Raw genomic sequence first — 19,892 nt, forward strand, 5'->3', positions numbered from 1 at the left:
GTACAACGCCTGTGTTTTTCAAGCACATGACGGACTGTAGACAGGTAGAAATCACCACTTGAGCGCCAGACTGACTGTATTGTAAAGGGAAGGCAGGATTATACATTTGATTTGATTTATTATTTATATGTACCCGATTTTGGCTATTCTAGGTAAATGTATTTATAACTTATTTATTTTAGCATTTATGCAGCTAAAACACCGTAGGCATGTTTAATACATATATTTAGGAAAAGTCAGGAATGGGTATGCGCAGTGTATTTAGGAACACAGAGTAATTCAAATTTTAATAACCAAATTGGTCAAATTGAACGGCTTGGCACTAATTGAACCCTAAATTGAAGTAATAATTTACTAAATGAGAGCCTTTTAATTGTTTAACTGTAGGGGTTCTAAGTTAAGTATATACAGTGGGGGAAGAAAATATTTGATCCCCTGCTGATTTTGTACGTTTGCCCACTGACAAAGAAATGATCAGTCTATCATTTTAATGGTAGGTGTATTTTAATAGTGAGAGACAGAATAACAGCAAAAAAATCCAGAAAAACGCATTTCAAAAAAGTTATAAATTGATTTGCATGTTAATGAGGGAAAAAGTATTTGACCCCTTCGACTTAGTACTTGGTGGCAAAACCCTTGTTGGCAATCACAGAGGTCAGACGTTTCTTGTAGTTGGCCACCAGGTTTGCACACATCTCAGGAGGGATTTTGTCCCACTCCTCTTTGCAGATCCTCTCCAAGTCATTAAGGTTTCGAGGCTGACATTTGGCAACTCGAACCTTCAGCTCCCTCCACAGATTTTCTATGGGATTAAAGTCTGGAGACTGGCTAGGCCACTCTAGGACCTTAATGTGCTTCTTCTTGAGCCACTCCTTTGTTGCCTTGGCTGTGTGTTTTGGGTCATTGTCATGCTGGAATACCCACCCACGACCCATTTTCAATGCCCTGGCTGAGGGAAGGAGGTTCTCACCCAAGATTTGATGGTACATGGCCCCATCCATCGACCCTTTGATGCGGTGCAGTTGTCCTGTCCCCTTAGCAGAAAAACACCCCCAAAGCATAATGTTTCCACCTCCATGTTTGACGGTGGGGATGGTGTTCTTGGGGTCATTCCTCCTCCTCCAAACACGGCGAGTTGAGTTGAGTTGATGTCAAAGAGCTTGATTTTGGTCTCATCTGACCACAACACTTTCACCCAGTTCTCCTCTGAATCATTCAGATGTACAGGCCCGTCTGAAGTTTGCCAATGAACATGTGCTTTCTTGAGCAGGGGGACCTGCAGGGCGCTGCAGAATTTCAGTCCTTCACGGCATAGTGTGTTACCAATTGTTTTCTTGGTGACTATGGTCCCAGCTGCCTTGAGATCATTAACAAGATCCTCCCGTGTAGTTCTGGGCTGATTCCTCACTGTTCTCATGATCATTGAAACTCCACGAGGTGAGATCTTGCATGGAGCCCCAGACCGAGGGAGACTGACAGTTATTTTGTGTTTCTTCCATAATCGCACCAACTGTTGTCACCTTCTCACCAAGCTGCTTGGCGATGGTCTTGTAGCCCATTCCAGCCTTGTGTAGGTCTACAATCTTGTCCCTGACATCCTTGGACAGCTCTTTGGTCTTGGTCATGGTGGAGAGTTTGGAATCTGATTGATTGATAGCTTCTGTGGACAGGTGTCTTTTATACAGGTAACGAGCTGAGATTAGGAGCACTCCCTTTAAGAGAGTGCTCCTAATCTCAGCTCGTTACCTGTATAAAAGACACCTGGGAGCCAGAAATCTTGCTGATTGATAGGGGATCAAATACTTATTTCCCTTATTAACATGCAAATCAATTTATAACTTTTTTGAAATGCGTTTTTCTGGATTTTTTTGCTGTTATTCTGTCTCTCACTGTTAAAATACACCTACCATTAAAATGATAGACTGATCATTTCTTTGTCAGTGGGCAAACGTACAAAATCAGCAGGGGATCAAATATTTTCTTCCCCCACTGTATATACTTAACTTAGAACCCCTACAGTTAAACAATTAAAAGGCTCTCATTTAGTAAATTATTACTTCAATTTAGGGTTCAATTAGTGCCAAGCCGTTCAATTTGACCAATTTGGTTATTAAAATTTGAATTACTCTGTGTTCCTAAATACACTGCGCATACCCATTCCTGACTTTTCCTAAATATATGTATTAAACATGCCTACGGCGTTTTAGCCGCATAAATGCTAAAATAAATAAGTTATAAATACATTTACCTAGAATAGCCAAAATCGGGTACATATAAATAATAAATCAAATCAAATGTATAATCCTGCCTTCCCTTTACAATACAGTCAGTCTGGTGCTCAAGTGGTGATTTCTACCTGTCTACAGTCCGTCATGTGCTTGAAAAACACAGGCATTGTACAGCATTACAGGTGTTTTCTTACAGCTGTACTCAGATTGAGTGGATACAGTGATTACCCCACAAATAAACATGAATTTGAAACGAAGACTGAAGAAAGCTTGTTTTGGAAATGCCGTCTATGTGAACATGACTGATTCAGGGCTATCAGTGATACCGGGAATGACAGATCATTCATGGGTTTGTGCCAGTGGTGTGAAAACTTTGCGAGTGGCACCGAGTGCATTTACTCTACTGATCAATACGTGATTGCTACTGCACATAGTACAGAGTGCAATAGCGCAGGCACATTTCATGAAAAATAATGATTCATGGACATTATCAGCGGAGGAGCATTTATTGCAATGCTATATTTTCGTGAAGTAAAAGTGTTCACCTGGAGAGAGCTGTCAAAATGCAGTGTGAGGTATGAGCTCATGCAGAGAAAGTGGAGAAACGTGTCCTGTGTGGACTGTCCTGAGCTGTCAGGTATGCAGGCTAAATATAAATAGTAAAGTTTATTGAAATAAAAAAGTACAGTGAATAAAAGCAGTGTATGTTGAAAAAGTTTACACGATGTTGAAAAAGTTTACTTTAGTGTACAATTATGTTTTGATAAATGCAATAGTTATTTTTGAACTATAAAATATTGCTTTTGAGCATTATTCCAATATTTACATTTACACTTGTTTCATTCTCTTATTGTATGCCGATTTTCGAGCTTTTTGCTTATTGTAGGCCATATAGTTATTCATGTTTTGACTGCAGTGTGTACGTTTAGAAAAAAGTGTGTTGTTTTTTATAGCAATAATAATAATAATGTTTAATGGTCATATTTCAAGTTAAATACTACATTTGTGCTATGTAAATGTTGGATTTGAAGTTCATGAATAAAACTTCTGAGTTTTATATGATGGTTTGCCTTTGACTGTCATATTGCAGTTGTTAAAAGAGCTATCGGTTACAATGACCGGCTTTGGCGCTTGTAGGTAGTTCGAAGTAGTGTCGGTGCTTCTAGTGTTAAGTAATTGAGAGCTCAGTTTGAACAAAAAACAGCAAGGTCAGTGTTCTGCCAGGACCAGGATTAAGATCCACTGTTCTAATCTTGACTATTTCCAACTGCTGGCTCCTCTCCTCCTGCTCAGCCCTGGCTCTCCTCCATTCTACCCCCTGACCCCAACAAGCATCTATCGCATCAGTGTTTGTGCGCTATGTCCACAGCAGCAGAGTGTTGTCTGACCTTGACGTAGCTGAGCACAGCCTCTCTCTGCAAGTGTCGGGCTCTCTGCCTCTCCTCCTCGTACTGCTGGGCTGCCAGCTGGGCCTCCCGCCGCATGCGCTCCACACCCCCAGACACCCGCTGGGAATAGAGAAGATCAATAGACAGAGGGGTAGGTGTTTATATTCAACAGCGTCATATAAAAATAAACATGCACACACACACACATACAATCAGCATAGAAGTACCTGGCTTTGAGCAGAAGAGAGCGACGTACTGCCACTGTCCAGGAGGTTCCTGTAGGACAGAGAGCAGGGGAGGGGAGGTTAGGCTGGGGCCTGAAGACGTAAGGGTTTTCCATATGGAGTATATAGTGTGCTGTGTGTATACAGTGTGCTGTACCTGCTGTGTAGTGCGAGGTGTCTCCGAGGGTCATCTGTCCGTGCCGAGTCCCTGGAGGGGCTAGACTTCACTGGAGAACCCTGGAACCAGACAGGCACCCGTCAGTGTCTCTCTCCCTGCTTCACTCTCAAACTTCTCGCCTCATTCCCCTAGTCAGCCTTCTGTCCCACATGCCTTCCAATGGCCTTTTCCCTAACTCTCCCTTTGTCACAACCTCTCTTCTTCCCTCCCTCCCCCTCACCCAGCTCTCAACCTGCCCATCTTACCTCTTTGGTGATCCTCTTTTCTATGTAAGCCATGAACTGTGTGCTGAGGCTGGCTGGCTCTGCCGCCCGGTGCCGAGACTCCTCCTCTTCCTCCTCGCCTGTGCAGCTGTCAATAAAGTCAATCTGTTCCAGCTCTGCTTCCACTGAGGGGCAGATAGACACAGAGAAGTGTCAGCGAAACAGGCAGACACACCAATCAGAAAGCCACAGAAACACAAATCTCTCCATCTCCCTCTCTCTTTATCTCTCTCACCTGTGCCATTGGAAACCAGTGCCCCAGTCCTACTCTCCTCCCTTTCCCTCTCTCTCTCTCTCCGCTGTCTCTGCTCCTTTGTGATCTCTGCCACTCGTAAAGGAAGATCTGACAATTCATCTGTGGGCTGGGGGGAGAGAGAGGACATGGGAGAGGGGGTAGAGGAGGACATGATGGTTGGAAGAAAGAAGGGAGATGAGTGAGAGGATACAGAAAGAAAGGGAGAGAAGGAAAAGTAGGGAGAGGGAAAGACAGGATGTGGAGAGGAAAGGGTGAATAGGAGGATGCAACAAGAATGAGGGGGGGATAGAGGGAAAAGGAGAGGAGTAGGGAGAGTGAAGGGGAAAAACAGGATATATAAGGAATAGGACAGAGAAAGAGGGGAGAGAGTGGAGAGAAGGGTGAGTTTATTATCTTGATTTGTAAAACTGGGAGTGAAAATCTCAGTGTGTCCGGTTTTATACATGACGTGATACAACTACAGACAGTGTTTATAAAGAGAAATATTTAGTGTTGCAGCACTACCCCCTCACCTCATTGCCCGACCACCTCTTGTCCCCGCTGTCCACACTGTTGAATCCCGAATCCAGCGCCCCATATGACCGGCCAGGATACAGCTCCTCCACACTGAGGGAGAAGCAATGTGAAGGAAGAGGTGAGGAAGGAACAAGAAAGAGGTGAATGAGTGAGATGGGGAGAGGGACAGGAAGGAAGAGAATCAGTGGGAGGTCTCCAAAAAATAGAATACCTTGTTTGCACGCTTGTGCGTGGGCGAGGGAGTGAGGGAGTGTAGTTGCAGGCATCCTAGTCTGTAACCTGACACTCTAGGAGGGAATACAGCCTTCGCACGGCTGCTGGACCACACCTCACAGGCTGTGCCGGCCTGTCAATCCTCCCTCCCTCCCTCCCTCCCTCTAGTTGTCTGGGCTCACACTTCTGGCCCTTCCTTTTTTGTCGTAGTTTATTTTCCTTCCGTCTATACCTGTAGATTTCCAACTCTGTCTGTCTGTCTGTGCCTGTTCCTCCCTCACCCCCTCCGTCTCTCACATCCTCAGAAACTCCGGTACAGTGAGAGAGACCCTGTTATTACCCCCCCTCCCCCTCTCCAGCTGTCTCAGTGTGGCACAGCTGTTTCCAGCATGCCCTCTCTTTCATTAGGAGACTGTGGCAGAGACAGAGGGGTGGGTGTGGGGAGAGTGTCTTTTTCCATTTGTGCAGTGTGTGTATACAGCACACATTTACACATGTGCACACGGTGTCGTTGCCTTGGACACTGTACAGTGTGCGCGCACGGACTGGCATGTGCAAATGTGTGTAGTTTCAAGGTTGGAAGGTCCAAGTTCTGAAAAGTCAGACAAGAGACCTGCTGCCTCCTCCCTGGGTGCTCAGCCTATGAGGGACGGAGATAATCGTGCAGGACAGGTTGCCTTGGTGCTGGGAGACCTGGCCCCACTGTCTAAGATTGCTGTTGCTCCCACAGTGTAAACAGACTCTCAAGCAAGGGCTCGTATGTAATTGATTCTACTCCTCTAGTACTGTGCAGGGGCGGGGGCTGCCTGAGTGTGTACAGTGCATGATGAGGCGTCTCACCAGGAGCCGAAGCCCAGGGGCCGGCGGTCGAAGTCAGGCAACTCGGGCACAGTCTTACACGCCTCTATGTTCAGAAATTTGAATATATGGATCTTCCCCTTAATACAGATCTGAAGGAGAGGGAAAGACAAAAGCAATGTTATCACAATAAAGAATCAGGGTGGACAGAAAGGGGCGAGTGTTGGTCAGTGCTGGCCTTACCTGCGCAGGGGGGCACTGTAGTGGGTTGTTGTCCAGGACAATGCTCTGTAGGTGCCTCAGGTTGCGGTAACACACCGGGATGGTCGTCACCTTGTTGCAGGAGAAGTCGAGCCGCACCAGGGGCAGCTCTGCCAGCTCTGCATACACAGCACAGCGAGGGTAAACATGCAGCACATCATAGAGGGCACTACAATACACAGCACTGTGGTACAGTACAGTGCAATGATTGCTAACTATTTTAAGTGAATCAAAATTGGGATACATTTTGGTCCAGGCTAGGGTTAGAGTCCCCAGTAAACTTAGGCTTTCAAGTGAAGGACAATACAGAAGAGAGTGTAGTATAGTCATGTGCCCATAGTACGGTACATTTCAGTACCACACAGCAGAGAGTTCAGAGCTCTGACCTGGGGGAAGCCGGGCCAGGTGGTTCCTGCGGATGTTGAGGTCCCGGAGCACCTCCAGCTGGCCCATTTGAGGAGGCAGAGTCTGGATCTCATTGCAGCTGACATCCTGAGACATGGGCAGAGAGACACAGAGGGTAGACATCAGACACCGAGAAGCACAGTACATGTACAGTATTGTACATGTATGTGACGTACAGTACAATAAATTATTCATTCAATATAGTACATATTAGTTCAGTCTACAAATTATATTATGGTATGGTATATAAACAGCTTGAAGTAGTATCGTGATGCATGTTGTGTAGTATAGCATATGGTACGTAGCATAGTAATGAACATACAATGTAACACAAAGACTCACCAGCTCTGTGAGTTGCCGGAGCTGGCCAATCTCCTCTGGCAGAGACACCAGCTTGTTGTTGCAGGCAATCAGCACCTTCAGGGGCAGACTACAAACTGGAGCCGGCAGTGTGGAAAGCTGGTTACGACTGGGAGAGAGGAAAGACAGAGAACAATTAATGGTGGGAGGTTGAAAGACATTGGGGGCCAGATATAGAGAGAGGAAGGGAGAACAACAGACCCAACTGAGCAAAAATCCTAGACAGAGTCTGGAGCCACTATGTGGCAGTGCACCACCAGGTTAACTCCAGCACTGGGCATTCAAACAGCAAGGATAAAACACATCTGTAGTAATGGTATACATAAGCACACCTGTCCCTCTGACACTCAGAAGTCGATGATCTCGGTGGCTCTGGTTTAACTGATGCTCGGGTACATAACTGGTGTACTGCCTTGGGTCTCTGGTGCCATTAGGCAGCAGTCTAAGCCAAAGCTCAGGATGTGATGGAGGAGCAGTCCTACCTGATGTTGAGGTACGTAAGGGCCTGCAAGTTGAGCATGGTCTCAGGCAGAGTGCGGATGCAGTTCTGGTACAGGTTCAAGCTCTCCAGCGACACAAACAGACACACCTCAATGGGCAGCTCTGACAGTCGGTTTCGTGATAAATCTGTCAGAAACATAGGGGAAATGGTGAGACAATGAACCTGCCTGATACTTTCTAACCGTACACACTATATACATTACCGGTCAAAATGTTTTATTGAAATTTGCGCAGTTTAATGTCTCAATGTACTCTGAAATTAAAGCACAGAACAAATAAACAATTGGAGATCAAAAATAAATCATTTTGTTTAAAAACAAGTAACCCCTTCAGCTGACAAACCCCTATGGTACCCTTAAAAGGGCACCAAATGCATGTGCTTCTCTTTAATCCGATGTGTACTCTTCAATGTTGTGTTTGCCAAGTGTTTAAAAACAGAGAACACTATAAGCGATACAGCCTGACGTGGAAAGGACTTTGTGTCTATTTTATTCTTTGTGCTTTACATGATTGTAAACAGCGTAATAAATACACGTTTCTGTTAAGAGATATTAGGAAGAGCTAAACGTGTATAGACAACATTATATTCAGACAAGCACGTCCCCATAAGAATACGTTTCCATGCTCAACAATAACACTAAATAGCAAATATGTATTGTTATTATTATCATCATCATTTGTGCTAGTATATATGTATTTTAAACGGCACAGCGTGACTCCCTTAATTTATTACTCTTACTACAGAATTATAACTGCAAACAATACTTTTTGCCGTATTATTTATAATTTACTTAACAGATGTCCTCAACCAGGGCAAGTTACAGTTGAAACAAAATACACACGTTACACAATTAATCATCCAGCTACAGTATAGCAGGTTATAATTTAATTAAAGTGTGCGCGTCTCAGTCATGGCGTGTATGGACGCATTTATTAAACCAGTCCTTATGTTTTAGAGGAAACCCAGATCTGCTGTATTTATTTATTCATTAATTTAACTTGTAAATGGTCACACGTTAACTAAATTGTGACCGCCTTCACACTGACTGTCTCTGCGGATTGTGCTGCACGCCATTCACAAAACACAGCCTGAAACAACATCCAGTTATTCATAAAATATTAAGAATATCGGCTGCTACCGATCTGATTATTATCCTTCAGTTTATTTTTAACTAGTCACAGCATTGCACCGGTCCTGTGAAATCCAAGTTTTTAATGCACTCGGATATTAACCGTAAGCAGTCATTGTTTCTGTATGTGGATTTCACTCCATGCTGCTAATAAACTTGTAATTTCTTCGTGATCACACACGGCACTTGAGATTATATCTTCCAACACAATGCACCTGATCTCTTCCCTGTCTGTCTCAAGTCCAGTGCACACCTCTCTTCTGAAAGCGAATCAAGTCCTCAGTGGGCGGGACGGACGCTTATGGACACGTCTAGCACCAGATTGTTAACCGTCCACAAAACACGGATGCTTCCAGACGCTTAGCCAGTGTAAACACCAGTTTAAGCGTCCAGACGTGTCCACCAGTGGAAACGGGGCATAATACACAACAATTTTACATAATTGGATCTGAACTTCTCTGCGTTTGATGTGTCAAATAAAATATACTGAATTAATTGTTGGGTTGTTCTGAACAAAACAAGCCTATTTGCAAAGAAATATGATCGAAACTGAGTGATCTGTGACTGTCTGAATGAGACCCCCCCCGGGAGCAGACTGCTTGTTTACCCCCCGGGCTCTGAATGACGGCGGGCAACACGGAAACTGTAAATCGGATGTGTTTGAGAATGAAATGCACTCTTAGCCAAGAGAATAAGCTTTCAAATGATATGCACATTGTAGGAATACAGTGTAACTTCTATACAGGATCTGCGTGTAACACTGCCAAATAATGCTTAAGAGGGTGTAGTAACAGTATATAATTCTGAAATGTACATTATTTTTCTTTTCTTTTCTTAACCTCTGGCAGTTTTCTGCTTACCTCTGTAACATTTCAAGTTATTCAAGTTAACGGGAAAAATGAGAGTGTTCTAAAACTTTTGACCGGTAGTGTACACGCTATGCAATTCAACCACAGACACATGATGCTATACTACTACAATTCAGGCATTATGTCTGCATTTGTTTCACTGTCCTGTAATATGAGATATAAGCCAAGAATATTAAGTTTAAAACATTTAAATAAGACGTTATAGACACACAGGCTAAGAACAAGCCCTGCTTGCATGTGACTTCCGCACTTAAAACCTGCACACAAAACTATAAATACCACACACTGGTGAGGAGACATAAAGAGAAAGGAGAATGCTCAGTTTTGTTTGTCAAAAAATCCTAGACAGATGCTGGATCATCTTTGTAATTGAGGCAGTAATTTACGAGGTTAACTCCAGCACTGGGCAATCAGGGAGACAGACTTATATTTATGCATTATTTATCTAGTCTCTCCCACCTGTACACTGACAGTTAACAATTAACTCCCAATTGCATAACAGTTTGAGACATTACAGGTTTTATAATCTGTAAACTGTTATAAAGCGAATGCCAGCCACAGAATATACTGTACATGTAAACTAATTTTAAGGAAATCTTCACAGATTTACATGTATTTATTGTCTCCATAATTAAATTCTTGAGCAGACTAAGGCCGGAAACTCATCAAACTGCTACACAAAAGGAAACTTATTTTGAGTCGTGAACTAGCTGTAAAAACACCACAGCAGTTGTAATTTGTGTGTCAAGTGTCAGCCAGAGGAAGAGAAAGATAAAGAAAGACGGCCAATGAGAGTGAGAGAGAAAAAGCGAGTGAGCAAGCAAGACAACAACTTCTGACCACAACGCTGGCCAGGTGTCATGAACACCAGGATGTTAATTAGGGCTTTACTGCCCCGTGTGTCTGAAGAACTGCACATCAGCATTGTGTGCATCATCACTGTGCTCACTGCAGTCTGTCTAGAAGAGTACGTGTCTCCTTGAAGTGCGTCTAACTGACAGTATGGTGTGGCAGAGAACAGTGGTGTTTTTGCACTAGACTGTGGTTGTGTGCAGTGCTGTACCCTACAGTGGTGTCCATAAAGTCCAGTGAAGCTGTGTACAGTGATGGGTTTCCCAGCCTGTGTCTATATTTAACAGTGCAGCTGTGAGAAAGAGGCAGGAAGTGCTGCGCTCAACACAGGCTGCTTCCTCCGGGACAGGCGCTGTTAGTGGGCTAAGAAATACAGGGAGAATGGGATGCTGAGAAAGCCTGAAACAGAGAGTATGAGAGACTGGGGCAATACAATGATACTGTATCTTGACAAACTTTGGAAGAAAGTCCAATAAAGCACATACTCGTACTAACACTGCTTGCAGAAATGCTGCTGCTAAAACACTTTGGCAGTAAAAAAAGGTAACATGCAAGAAGGAATTCATAATGGAATAAATGCCTCTACTGTAGAATAAAAGGTTCTTATAAGAAAGGTTCTCATAATACGACTCATTTTACAGTAAATAACTGAAATACCTGTCAATGCACACTTTACACTGCACACATTAAATATTACTGCGATATACACACTCAAATAGATTTAATTCATTACTGGTGTGACACTGCATCCTCACTGACTACAGGAGGTATGGCTGTTTAGGTGTATAAAGAGGATCTTATGCCCAGTCTTTTCTACCTATTCGATCTGCAAATATGTTCATGTAAGATTTCACTGAAAACATGTGTATAACGTAGGCTATATACTGAACTGGAGTTCCTAGGGGTTCTTTGCAAACTCAAAACATGTACAAAGCAGGGAAATGTGCTCACAAATGATTAAAAATCTAATTCAGACAAAGACAAGATGTTCTATTCATTGTTACTGGTGTAGCTTCAGTTGCCATATTAATGACAGACTGTAGGCTTTCTTCAGCTGTGTGAAGGAGTTATGAATGGTGGCATTATACCATTGAAAATGATGAGATTTGTGCTATGTGAAGGTTTTTTCCCCTTAAAGAATGTATCAGATACTTCACGAAAGTTCAGTACCTACATTTGTGTGTCAATCAGCCTTCAGGGAACTGAGAAAGATAAGTGACAATGTGACACTGGAAAAGTCACTGGAAAAATGAGATGGACAGACTGGGTAAAGACAGCACTGAGACTGAGCAGTTCCATACACTTTTCCCTCTCCTATAGACACTCCCTCAATTTCTTTGTATCTTGCATTCTTCTCTCTCTGTCCTTATCATACGATCAGTTGTAACCATACAGTCTCACTCGGTCACAGTCCTGTCTCAATTCCTTTAATTTCTCTCTCGCTTCTCATCAATATGAACAGTCTGTATCACACTGTCCACACAGTCATCATGTGTAACCTACGTCACATTTCTCCCTAGGTGAGTGCTCACAGAGTGAGGACCATATAGTGAAGTGGTCCATCCACAGAAAGACTAAGAGCAAGGGCATTACATTGTATTATAAACTACTGCACACGAGCTCAATTATAAACACCAATTTTGTGGAATAATTATTTATATAGGTTTGAAAATTGAGTGTAATAAGAGCAGTGTAGTTGTCAAATTGATTAACTGCTATGGTTATTTACAGTATAGAAGACCAATATGCAGAACGTATTCAATGCATTTAATTTCCTGGGTTTTATATAATAGCTAGTTGTTTTAATACTGATGTCTGTTTCTCTATGTATTGTTATAGAACTACATAGTTCTCTTTTTTTGGTGTGTGTTCCTGTTTACTTTGTAATAAAGGTTTTAAAAAAAAAATACATACATAAATAAATGGTCTAATAAACAGCCTTGGATAAAACATTTTGTTTAAAGGCTGTCATTCAAAGGACAATAATAATACATCCCAATATCTCTGCACAACCCCCCCACCCCCTTCTCTTACAGCAAGACAGGGGGCCTGTGCTGTAGTGTGGCACCCACGGTTTGCAGACAGAGACCCAGCGATGACAACGCGCTCCAGTTACTCCTTGAGCACAGCGGACTGACAGAGAGCAGCACAGCGCCCGGAGCGCGCTGCAGCCACACTACACTGGCACACCAGCCAGGCACTGGAGTCTCATGACTGGCTGATAAAGTATTACATACCATGACATCTCTCTCAGTTTACCCATTTGCTGTCATGTCCTATGTGCTTTCTTGCAAGATACTGTGGTGCGGAGTGCACTTTTGTAATTATTTAAATACATAATGCAAATGCATGTGTCTGAAGAATTTCATTTTGAGCAGTGTCACTTTTCTTTTTTAAGTACCAGATTAGAAGAGAGGTCTAGAAAGAGTTTAGTACGTGGCCCAAAGCCCTTTAACCCACCAATTGCAGACAGCTGCACAACACCGATACAGTACTTGGTTAAGGATTTCATTTATATATTACAAAAAAAAAGTTATACTTCTTAGCAGATGCCATTATCCAGGGCTACTAACAATTGTTACAATATATCATATTGTAAGCACTGTGCAAGTTATACTTCATTGATCTTGATTTTTAAAAAGGTCACAAAAGAAGTGAGGGCAATTGGTAATGTTCGTCTGATTTCTAGCAGCAACAGCTTTTAAAAACAGAATAGTGGGAAACAGCTGTCAATCTGATGGATTCCAAGACATAGCCCATATATTTAAAAATCTATTATATGTGCATGTACATACTTCTTTTAAACATCACTGTCCCTTTCTCTCACAGACTGTGGGTCTATTTATAAAGTGGAAGACAGGATTAGGACAGCATAAAGTTGATCAATTGTCTATGTCTGTCTGAACTAAACACACACCACTGACCTAAATTCAGTGGAAAGCTCATGACCATTAAAAAAAATTAAGAAGAAAAAGAAAATCAAAGGGAATAAGTCTGATCTAAAACTGTCCACAATTTGATAACCCGTCTCAAATGTCAGCATAATATGTTGAATAAGTTATTGAAATTATAAAACATGTTTTCACTTAAACCAGTAAGATATTAATTATTAAAGATACAACAACAATTATGGTATGTCGTTCCAATAGGGGCTGTGTTGTGATCCTGGGGTTTGTAGGTAGTGTTTATACAGGCAGAGCTATCTGGACAGTCGTAACGACCAGGGGAGAGAATGAGGAGCAGGGCGGAGGTCTCGGGTTCCAGACTGCAATAAATACACTGCATCTCAAAGCAATGCATTTGTCTCTACTGTCTGTCTGTAACTGCACCCAAAGCGACACGAATGCGGCTTTGAAGAGAGAGACTTGGAACCGACACAAATACAGTCCATTGTAATCCAGTGCGTCAAAACACAACAGCAAGCATAAACAACTCAAAAGTTTACAGCGAAACTGGTCTTTACATTTAACATACTATACTAGCTACCAGTACTGCTCTATCAATTGCCACTCACAGGTAACTAGTGAGAAGCTAATAATAAACAAGGATTTCTACATTTCTTGCGCTTATTTGTTGTAATCTAGTTAGACGGCGGTGCACTGTTTGCAGATGGTCTCCTTTCAAAACAAGATCCCAGCTGTCTAATACAGCGGCGAGTAAACATGTCAACCCGCTCACACGCCCGTGTTTACCTCCCTGCCTCCATCTCTCCCTCTGCTAAACACGCAAACCATTCTCCTTCTCTCCACAGCCCACGTCTGCGTATGGTATTAGGGAGGGTTCGCGTTGTCTTTCTGGCCCCCTCAGCCTGCTCTCTTAGCCCCAGTCTCCCCGGCCCTTTCCCCGACCCTCGGGCGCTGCCTACCGGCCTGAGTCGTGTCTGTGAGGTCGTGGTTTGCGGCGCTCCTTGGAAATTCCTTCAGTTTCCTGCCACTCAGGTTCAGCGAGCCCGTGGCCGCCGCCTCGTCCAGGGCCCGGTCCAGCGAGCGATTCCAGGAGGCAGGACCCGCTGCTCCTGGCCCGGTACAGGCACCTCCTGTCGTTCCGGGGCCGGGGCTCTCCACCGACAGTAAGACCGCGGCCGCCATTACACAGCTTACTCCCACTGTTTCTCTCTCTCTCTCGCTGAGACTGGACTCACTCTGCGGCTGCGCAACAACTGAGGGCAAATTAATGCCAAAGACAGGGGAGAGGCAAGTGTTGGCACTGAGCAGGCGCAATGTGGAAAGCTTGGGTTCAGGCTACAGAACATGCGCAGTGCTTATATAAGAAGGTATGTAAAGGCTGAAGTATTGGCAAATTGTATTCACTGTACTCCATCTGATATAACGAAGACATAATTGTAGCAAAAACAAAGGAAGACAATAGAATGACTGGAGATGTGAAACAACAAAACATTTAATTTTTTTGGTCTTAAAAAAACTTTTTTTTTGCACTTTCAATAAACACCAACAAAAATGAAGGAAAAAAAGAAAAAACAGTGCCAGTGTTGAAAACACTTTATGTCCTCCTATAATTCACATCCTTCACAAACTAATACAAAAAAATAATAAAACCAACATTAAATCCCAACATCGGCAGCTGAAAACGGAAGGGTAGGTAATGAAAATAAACCCAAACTAAAACATGTTTATAAAACAAGAGATGAGTGTTTAGTGTTTAATTTGTAGACTCGGCATGTTGCAAATTCTTTCTTTCCAGCATGGTTTATACCTAATAAAACTCAGTCAAGGAACCAAGCTTGGACTGGCTCACACTGCTTTTACACTAGTCTGCAGCACTTACTGTGGACAGAGACATGCTGGGAAAAGAAATTTAAAATAAAAAAGGAAGCCCTTTTCTGAAATGTATTTTGTTTTTTAAACTAAACTTAACTTAAAAACATTACATCTACTTTACAACACAATTCCTGACCCTCTGCTATCCTCTCTTCCCAAAGAATGCAAAGAAGCTGTCATAATGTCCTTCATGGCACCTTTTCTATTTTCACTTCTTGATGCAAATCAATCTTAAAAAACATCACTGGGAACATTCCTGTATAACACACAAAAATGTCTGAGTATAATTAATAATCATAATAATAATGACAATAATATTATCCATTTCCAATTCCAACACCCAATTGTTTTCAGATCCAGGAAGAGGGGGGTCTTTTCTTCTTTTAAAAGTTTTTCCCCTGCCCCACATTTTTCTCCTCCTGCTCCAAATAGAAAAATCACATAGCACCCAGCCATGGGTGGGTGGGTCTGTCTGTCCTGCCAGACAGGGTTTCTGTCAGCCCATCCTCGGGTTGCTCTGAGGTGATGCCCACGTACTCAGAATCACTGTGTTCAATCCCAGTTCTGTCTGAATGTCTGAACTCTCCTCTCCCCCTTGGGCAGGTGTGTGTGTGCAAGAGAGTTTGTGTATGTTTTGTGTGTCTTGGGGAGATGGGAGGGGCCAGTGAGTGGGATCTCTCTCTCTTCGATTGGCTATCTCCAGGCATTGTTATCCCACGGTGACAAATCGGCTGCCCTTACTGCTCTGTGTGGCTGCCATACGCTGGTCCTTCAGGATCCTGAACCGCTCATTCAGTGTCATCGCCGTCTGCAGAGGGGAGAGATCACTGGCATGTAACTTTATCAGCTGAGGAAATGTGGCATGGTGCACTCCTTTGTCTTGTCTCTTTAACAACCACCCAAACACTGACAATAACACTAGCATACATGCACACACAAACTCCTGCATCAACACACACATAAACACATATCATACTGCAACAGATAAATAGAACTCCAGACAGTTCATATCAGCAAACATTCAATTTTCAGTTAAAATACATTTAGAAAAGACTGACCTCTTGTGGTGGAGAAAGTTTTTTTTTTTTTTATGTGTGAAAGCTATAATGGATACAGCAGGATCTTCTAAGATATAGGATACATATAATAATCAACAATAAATGTATATTCTGGACAACAGGATAGATTTAGGAGTATAGAGTAAAAAGTTAATGTGAGGTAGTAATGGACATATTCTGTTGGGAGTCGTTACCTGCTTGCCCACACTGTTGATGTCAAACTGAAGCGGCACACCCTTGGGGGGCTTCCTTTGCTCTGGCTCCTCCCGCTTCACTGGAGTAGGGGGCAGAGGCGGGCGCAACACTCGGGCTCGAGGCGGCCTAGGTTATGTGGAACAGGGAGACAGGTGGAGGGCACAATTAGGTGGCAAGAGGCAGGTAGAGCATAAGTGGGAGACAGAAGGATATGCGATGTAGAGAGTGACGGGAAGGGAAAGGTAGGGGGGAGTAACAGAGGAAGATAAGTGGGGGGTTATATTTTAATTATTTATTCATTCAGCAGGGAGGTGGAGAAAGATGTGCTTTTTCGCAGTTTCAGTTTTTAACCCAATGACACTCACTCTGGCTGCGTTCTGGCAGTGGGGTTGTCAATGGAGATGGTCAGTATTCCTCCGCTGGTCGTCGATGTGCGCCACCTAGAGAAAGGTGTGACACGGCAGACTCTATCACAGTATACAGTATCCTTTGCACAGTATGTATCCCAACACCATACATACTACAATGCTATATACCCTGAAGCAGAAAGTACACACACTACAGGACCATAAACACAATGATGATAGCACTCTACACACACACAAAAAATCCTTAACCACAACCATTACTGCCCACACTATTCGGATGCATTTGTGTGACTGTGCCTTTGCACGAGTCTGAGCAGAGTGAAGTAGACTTACGGTCGAGTCCGGTGTGTCACTGGGGGCGGGACAGGGCTCTGCACCTGTGTCTGAACCTGAGAGAAGGAAGAGATTGTCATGAAAAGTCCCACAAGGTGGTTTCCGTATCTGTGCACATCCTCACCGGTTAAGACAATAGCATTCAAAGCTACCCTTGCAGTCCTCATCTCATTGGGTTTTATTGGCCTTTATGCAGCCACTACCTCAGAATGTAAGGAAAAAGGAGAATAAGGTGGAGAGAGAAAATGGGGTACTGAAGAAGGTAAAACAATGTAGGAGAAGAGGACTGGGGGTTAAAAAGAAGAGTGGATGAGCAGAGGAGGATGGATACAGAGGGATAGAGGATTTGTAGGGGTAGAGGAGGGTTTGGATGGTGGGGGGAAGAGGAAGAGGTGCCGAGTACCTTTAGGCCCCGGCGGAAGAGGAAAGTGGCTTGGCGAGCCTCTCTCTGGGACTGCTGGGGGGGGGGCTTCCAGGCAGGGAGCAAATTCCTACAGAGAGAGACATCAGACAGTGAGAAACAGAGAGAGAGATGCTGAAGGGAAGAGCAGGGATAGAAATCAGACTCAAATTACACAGGTTGATGTTTTAGGCATTTCAGGCTCTTGTACACATTGATGTTGGCCTATATAGCAAAGTCTGTAGTTAGAAGAAACCTAAATGCTGTGCAGACAGTGGGAGAGTGAGTGAGAAAGAACAGAACTGGACACATGTGTCTCGCTTCTCACCGTCTGCGGAGCTGTATGGGTCTGTGCAGAGATGGGTTTGGGATCCCCTGTAAGTCTGTCTGTCTGTATGGCTGTCTCTGGACATCTGTCTGTCTGTATGGAACTGGCCTGCGCTGGAGGAGGGGCCGTGGTTTCTGGTGAAAGAAGGAGAGCAATCAAGAGAGAAAAGTAAGAGATGGAAAGAGGGAGGTGAAGTGAAGAGAGACGTTTATGAACTGCACTGTCCGGGGGGAAGACATCACACTGAACTCACTGCTAATCTATCTGACATGCAAACACAAATTTGACTCACTGACCGACTTACTTGTTCTCTCTCCCTCAGTACCTGGGTGAGTGGGGGTCGGTTCATTGGGCTGATGCCCTTGCGCAGCGCAGTGCTCCGGCGGGCAGCCAGCCCCGTGACAACCCCCTGACCTCGCCGACGAAGCACTGGAGGTACCCCTCTTCGGCCTCGCACCCCCAGCCAGCCCACACTGCCTCCTGGGGGGGAAACGAGGAGAAGGAGTTGAAAATAGTTAAAATTTGTGGAATAATTAATACTTTTTCCTTAATTTTCAACCTCCATTTTTTCCAGTGATACTGAATAAATTATCTACTAACTCAGTGTGTCAGTGTATTACATTGAATCCAAATGTATTAGTGTGTATAAAATAGTTCATGTGCATCATTTCAGTATTAGATGAAGCAAGTCCCCTACCAATTATTATATATTATATTATTAGTTACAGCACTTACCTCTCTGATTTGGGCCCCCAGTCCAGGGAGCCCCTCTCCAGGCTTGGGGGAGCTGGCCATTAATTTGGGGTCCACGAGGACTTGATCCAGGCCATTGGGATCGCTGCTCCTTCCTGTTCAATCGGATTATATCATCTGAGAAGAAAAAAGATTTAAAAAAAAGCACATCATCAAATAACTGCTGTTTATCCATTCAGCTCTATGGGTTCAAGGGTAAAGTCTTTCAGTTTAGTTATGTAATAATCATAATTATGGTTGTCCTGCTTTTTATTTGGGGACTTATAACAACTGCTGTACAGATGGACTGATTCACCACACACCCAACAGGATCCCTAGCAAGTGCTCCCTATACACACACACATCCAACAGAATTTCTAGCAAGTGTTCTCTACCATTAATATTAATACTACAACTACAATGTAATTTCTTTACTGATGTAATTATAAATAATAATGATAATAATAATTTCCCCAAAAAATGTGAGTTAGCCCACTGCTCTACTGTCTCAGTGCCCCTCCAGGGTACTCTACCTCGGGCTGCCCTTTAATTTAGCTCCCCGGCTCCAAGCGGCCTTACCCAGTGACATGTCAATCTTATCTAAACCGTCCGCACTGCCGCTGGACCCCGGCCCTTTCCTCAAGCCCGGGCCGCCCCCAGACTTGAACCCGATTGCGCTCATAGCGTTAATCCGATAGTTATATGTGTTCTTGTTTTTAAGAGCCGATAACACTCTCCGCTGCAACTACCCCCTATCCCCCTCCTCTTTCTGTCTCCATTCACTGATCCTAGCGTAACTCTGCGCAAGCGTGCTGGCTGCGTCACTGTCACGCACATAAACAATAATAAAGACAGTAGTATTGTGGGGATCGTAGTTTTAGGAACATTTTACCTTTTCTCAAATCTTAATATAGAGGAACTATAATAACAATATGTGTGTTTTCTATTGACATATCAAATTCACTGAAATAAAAACTTATGTACATATCTGACAATATGTAAACATTGACATATTCTTACATATCCGTGTACATCATTATTTATTTCAGTGAATTTGATATTTCTTTAGAGAACATACAATTGGGCGATACTAACATCAAAATATTCAGTGTTTGATAGCAATCTCTTCATTAATTTCTTCAAAAGTGTAAACAAATTCAGTACTTTATTATTAAACATATATACGTTATAATAATAATAATAATAATAATAATAATAATAATAATAATAATAATAATGCGTTTTGGAAACATGGATT

At 43.2% G+C, this 19,892-nt stretch overlaps 2 protein-coding genes across 5 annotated transcripts in view; both read right to left on the reverse strand.

Moving 5' to 3' along the window:
- The window catches only part of lrch3 (leucine-rich repeats and calponin homology (CH) domain containing 3), a 28,859-nt gene extending 14,283 nt beyond the window's left edge, over positions 1-14,576 (reverse strand). For 2 of the 3 annotated variants that reach the window (XM_066709075.1, XM_066709074.1), the window contains exons 1-12: positions 14,308-14,575; positions 7,573-7,717; positions 7,073-7,199; positions 6,712-6,817; positions 6,308-6,444; positions 6,107-6,216; positions 5,050-5,143; positions 4,517-4,643; positions 4,264-4,406; positions 3,998-4,077; positions 3,844-3,892; positions 3,617-3,736 (exon numbers count right to left, since the gene is read on the reverse strand). In XM_066709075.1, the coding sequence (XP_066565172.1) occupies positions 3,617-3,736; positions 3,844-3,892; positions 3,998-4,077; positions 4,264-4,406; positions 4,517-4,643; positions 5,050-5,143; positions 6,107-6,216; positions 6,308-6,444; positions 6,712-6,817; positions 7,073-7,199; positions 7,573-7,717; positions 14,308-14,530 (1,461 nt within the window). In that variant the 5' untranslated portion in view covers positions 14,531-14,575. Of the gene's footprint in view, positions 1-3,616; positions 3,737-3,843; positions 3,893-3,997; positions 4,078-4,263; positions 4,407-4,516; positions 4,644-5,049; positions 5,144-6,106; positions 6,217-6,307; positions 6,445-6,711; positions 6,818-7,072; positions 7,200-7,572; positions 7,718-14,307 lie in introns of all 3 variants that reach the window. The other variant, XR_010817403.1, reaches the window with a different exon arrangement.
- Positions 14,577-14,816: 240 nt separating this feature from the next.
- Positions 14,817-19,430, reverse strand: LOC136753186 (UAP56-interacting factor). Of its 2 annotated transcripts, none has more exons than XM_066709079.1 (9): positions 19,214-19,430; positions 18,638-18,772; positions 18,228-18,382; positions 17,903-18,036; positions 17,578-17,665; positions 17,175-17,230; positions 16,839-16,913; positions 16,473-16,599; positions 14,817-16,028 (listed from the first exon to the last, which is right to left on the reverse strand). In XM_066709079.1, exons 1-9 carry the CDS (start codon positions 19,314-19,316, stop codon positions 15,930-15,932), a joined length of 972 nt encoding a protein of 323 aa, XP_066565176.1. In that variant the 5' UTR covers positions 19,317-19,430; the 3' UTR covers positions 14,817-15,929. The 2 variants fall into 2 exon arrangements, with proteins under 2 accessions (XP_066565176.1, XP_066565175.1); XM_066709078.1 differs by having other exon boundaries at positions 18,207-18,382; positions 19,214-19,429.
- Positions 19,431-19,892: the final 462 nt, after the last annotated feature.

The sequence above is a fragment of the Amia ocellicauda genome, chromosome 7 (genome assembly GCF_036373705.1).
Source record: "Amia ocellicauda isolate fAmiCal2 chromosome 7, fAmiCal2.hap1, whole genome shotgun sequence".
Lineage (NCBI taxonomy): Eukaryota > Metazoa > Chordata > Actinopteri > Amiiformes > Amiidae > Amia > Amia ocellicauda.

Excerpts from the sequence above, each read along its gene's own strand:
- LOC136753186 (XM_066709078.1), bottom strand. The coding sequence starts at position 19,316 with ATGAGCGCAATCGGGTTCAAGTCTGGGGGCGGCCCGGGCTTGAGGAAA. Across the intron at positions 18,037-18,206 it reads TACTGAGGGAGAGAGAACAA|AAACCACGGCCCCTCCTCCA; the intron begins GTAAGTCGGTCA and ends TTCTTTCACCAG. Across the intron at positions 17,666-17,902 it reads CCCATACAGCTCCGCAGACG|GAATTTGCTCCCTGCCTGGA; the intron begins GTGAGAAGCGAG and ends CTCTCTCTGTAG.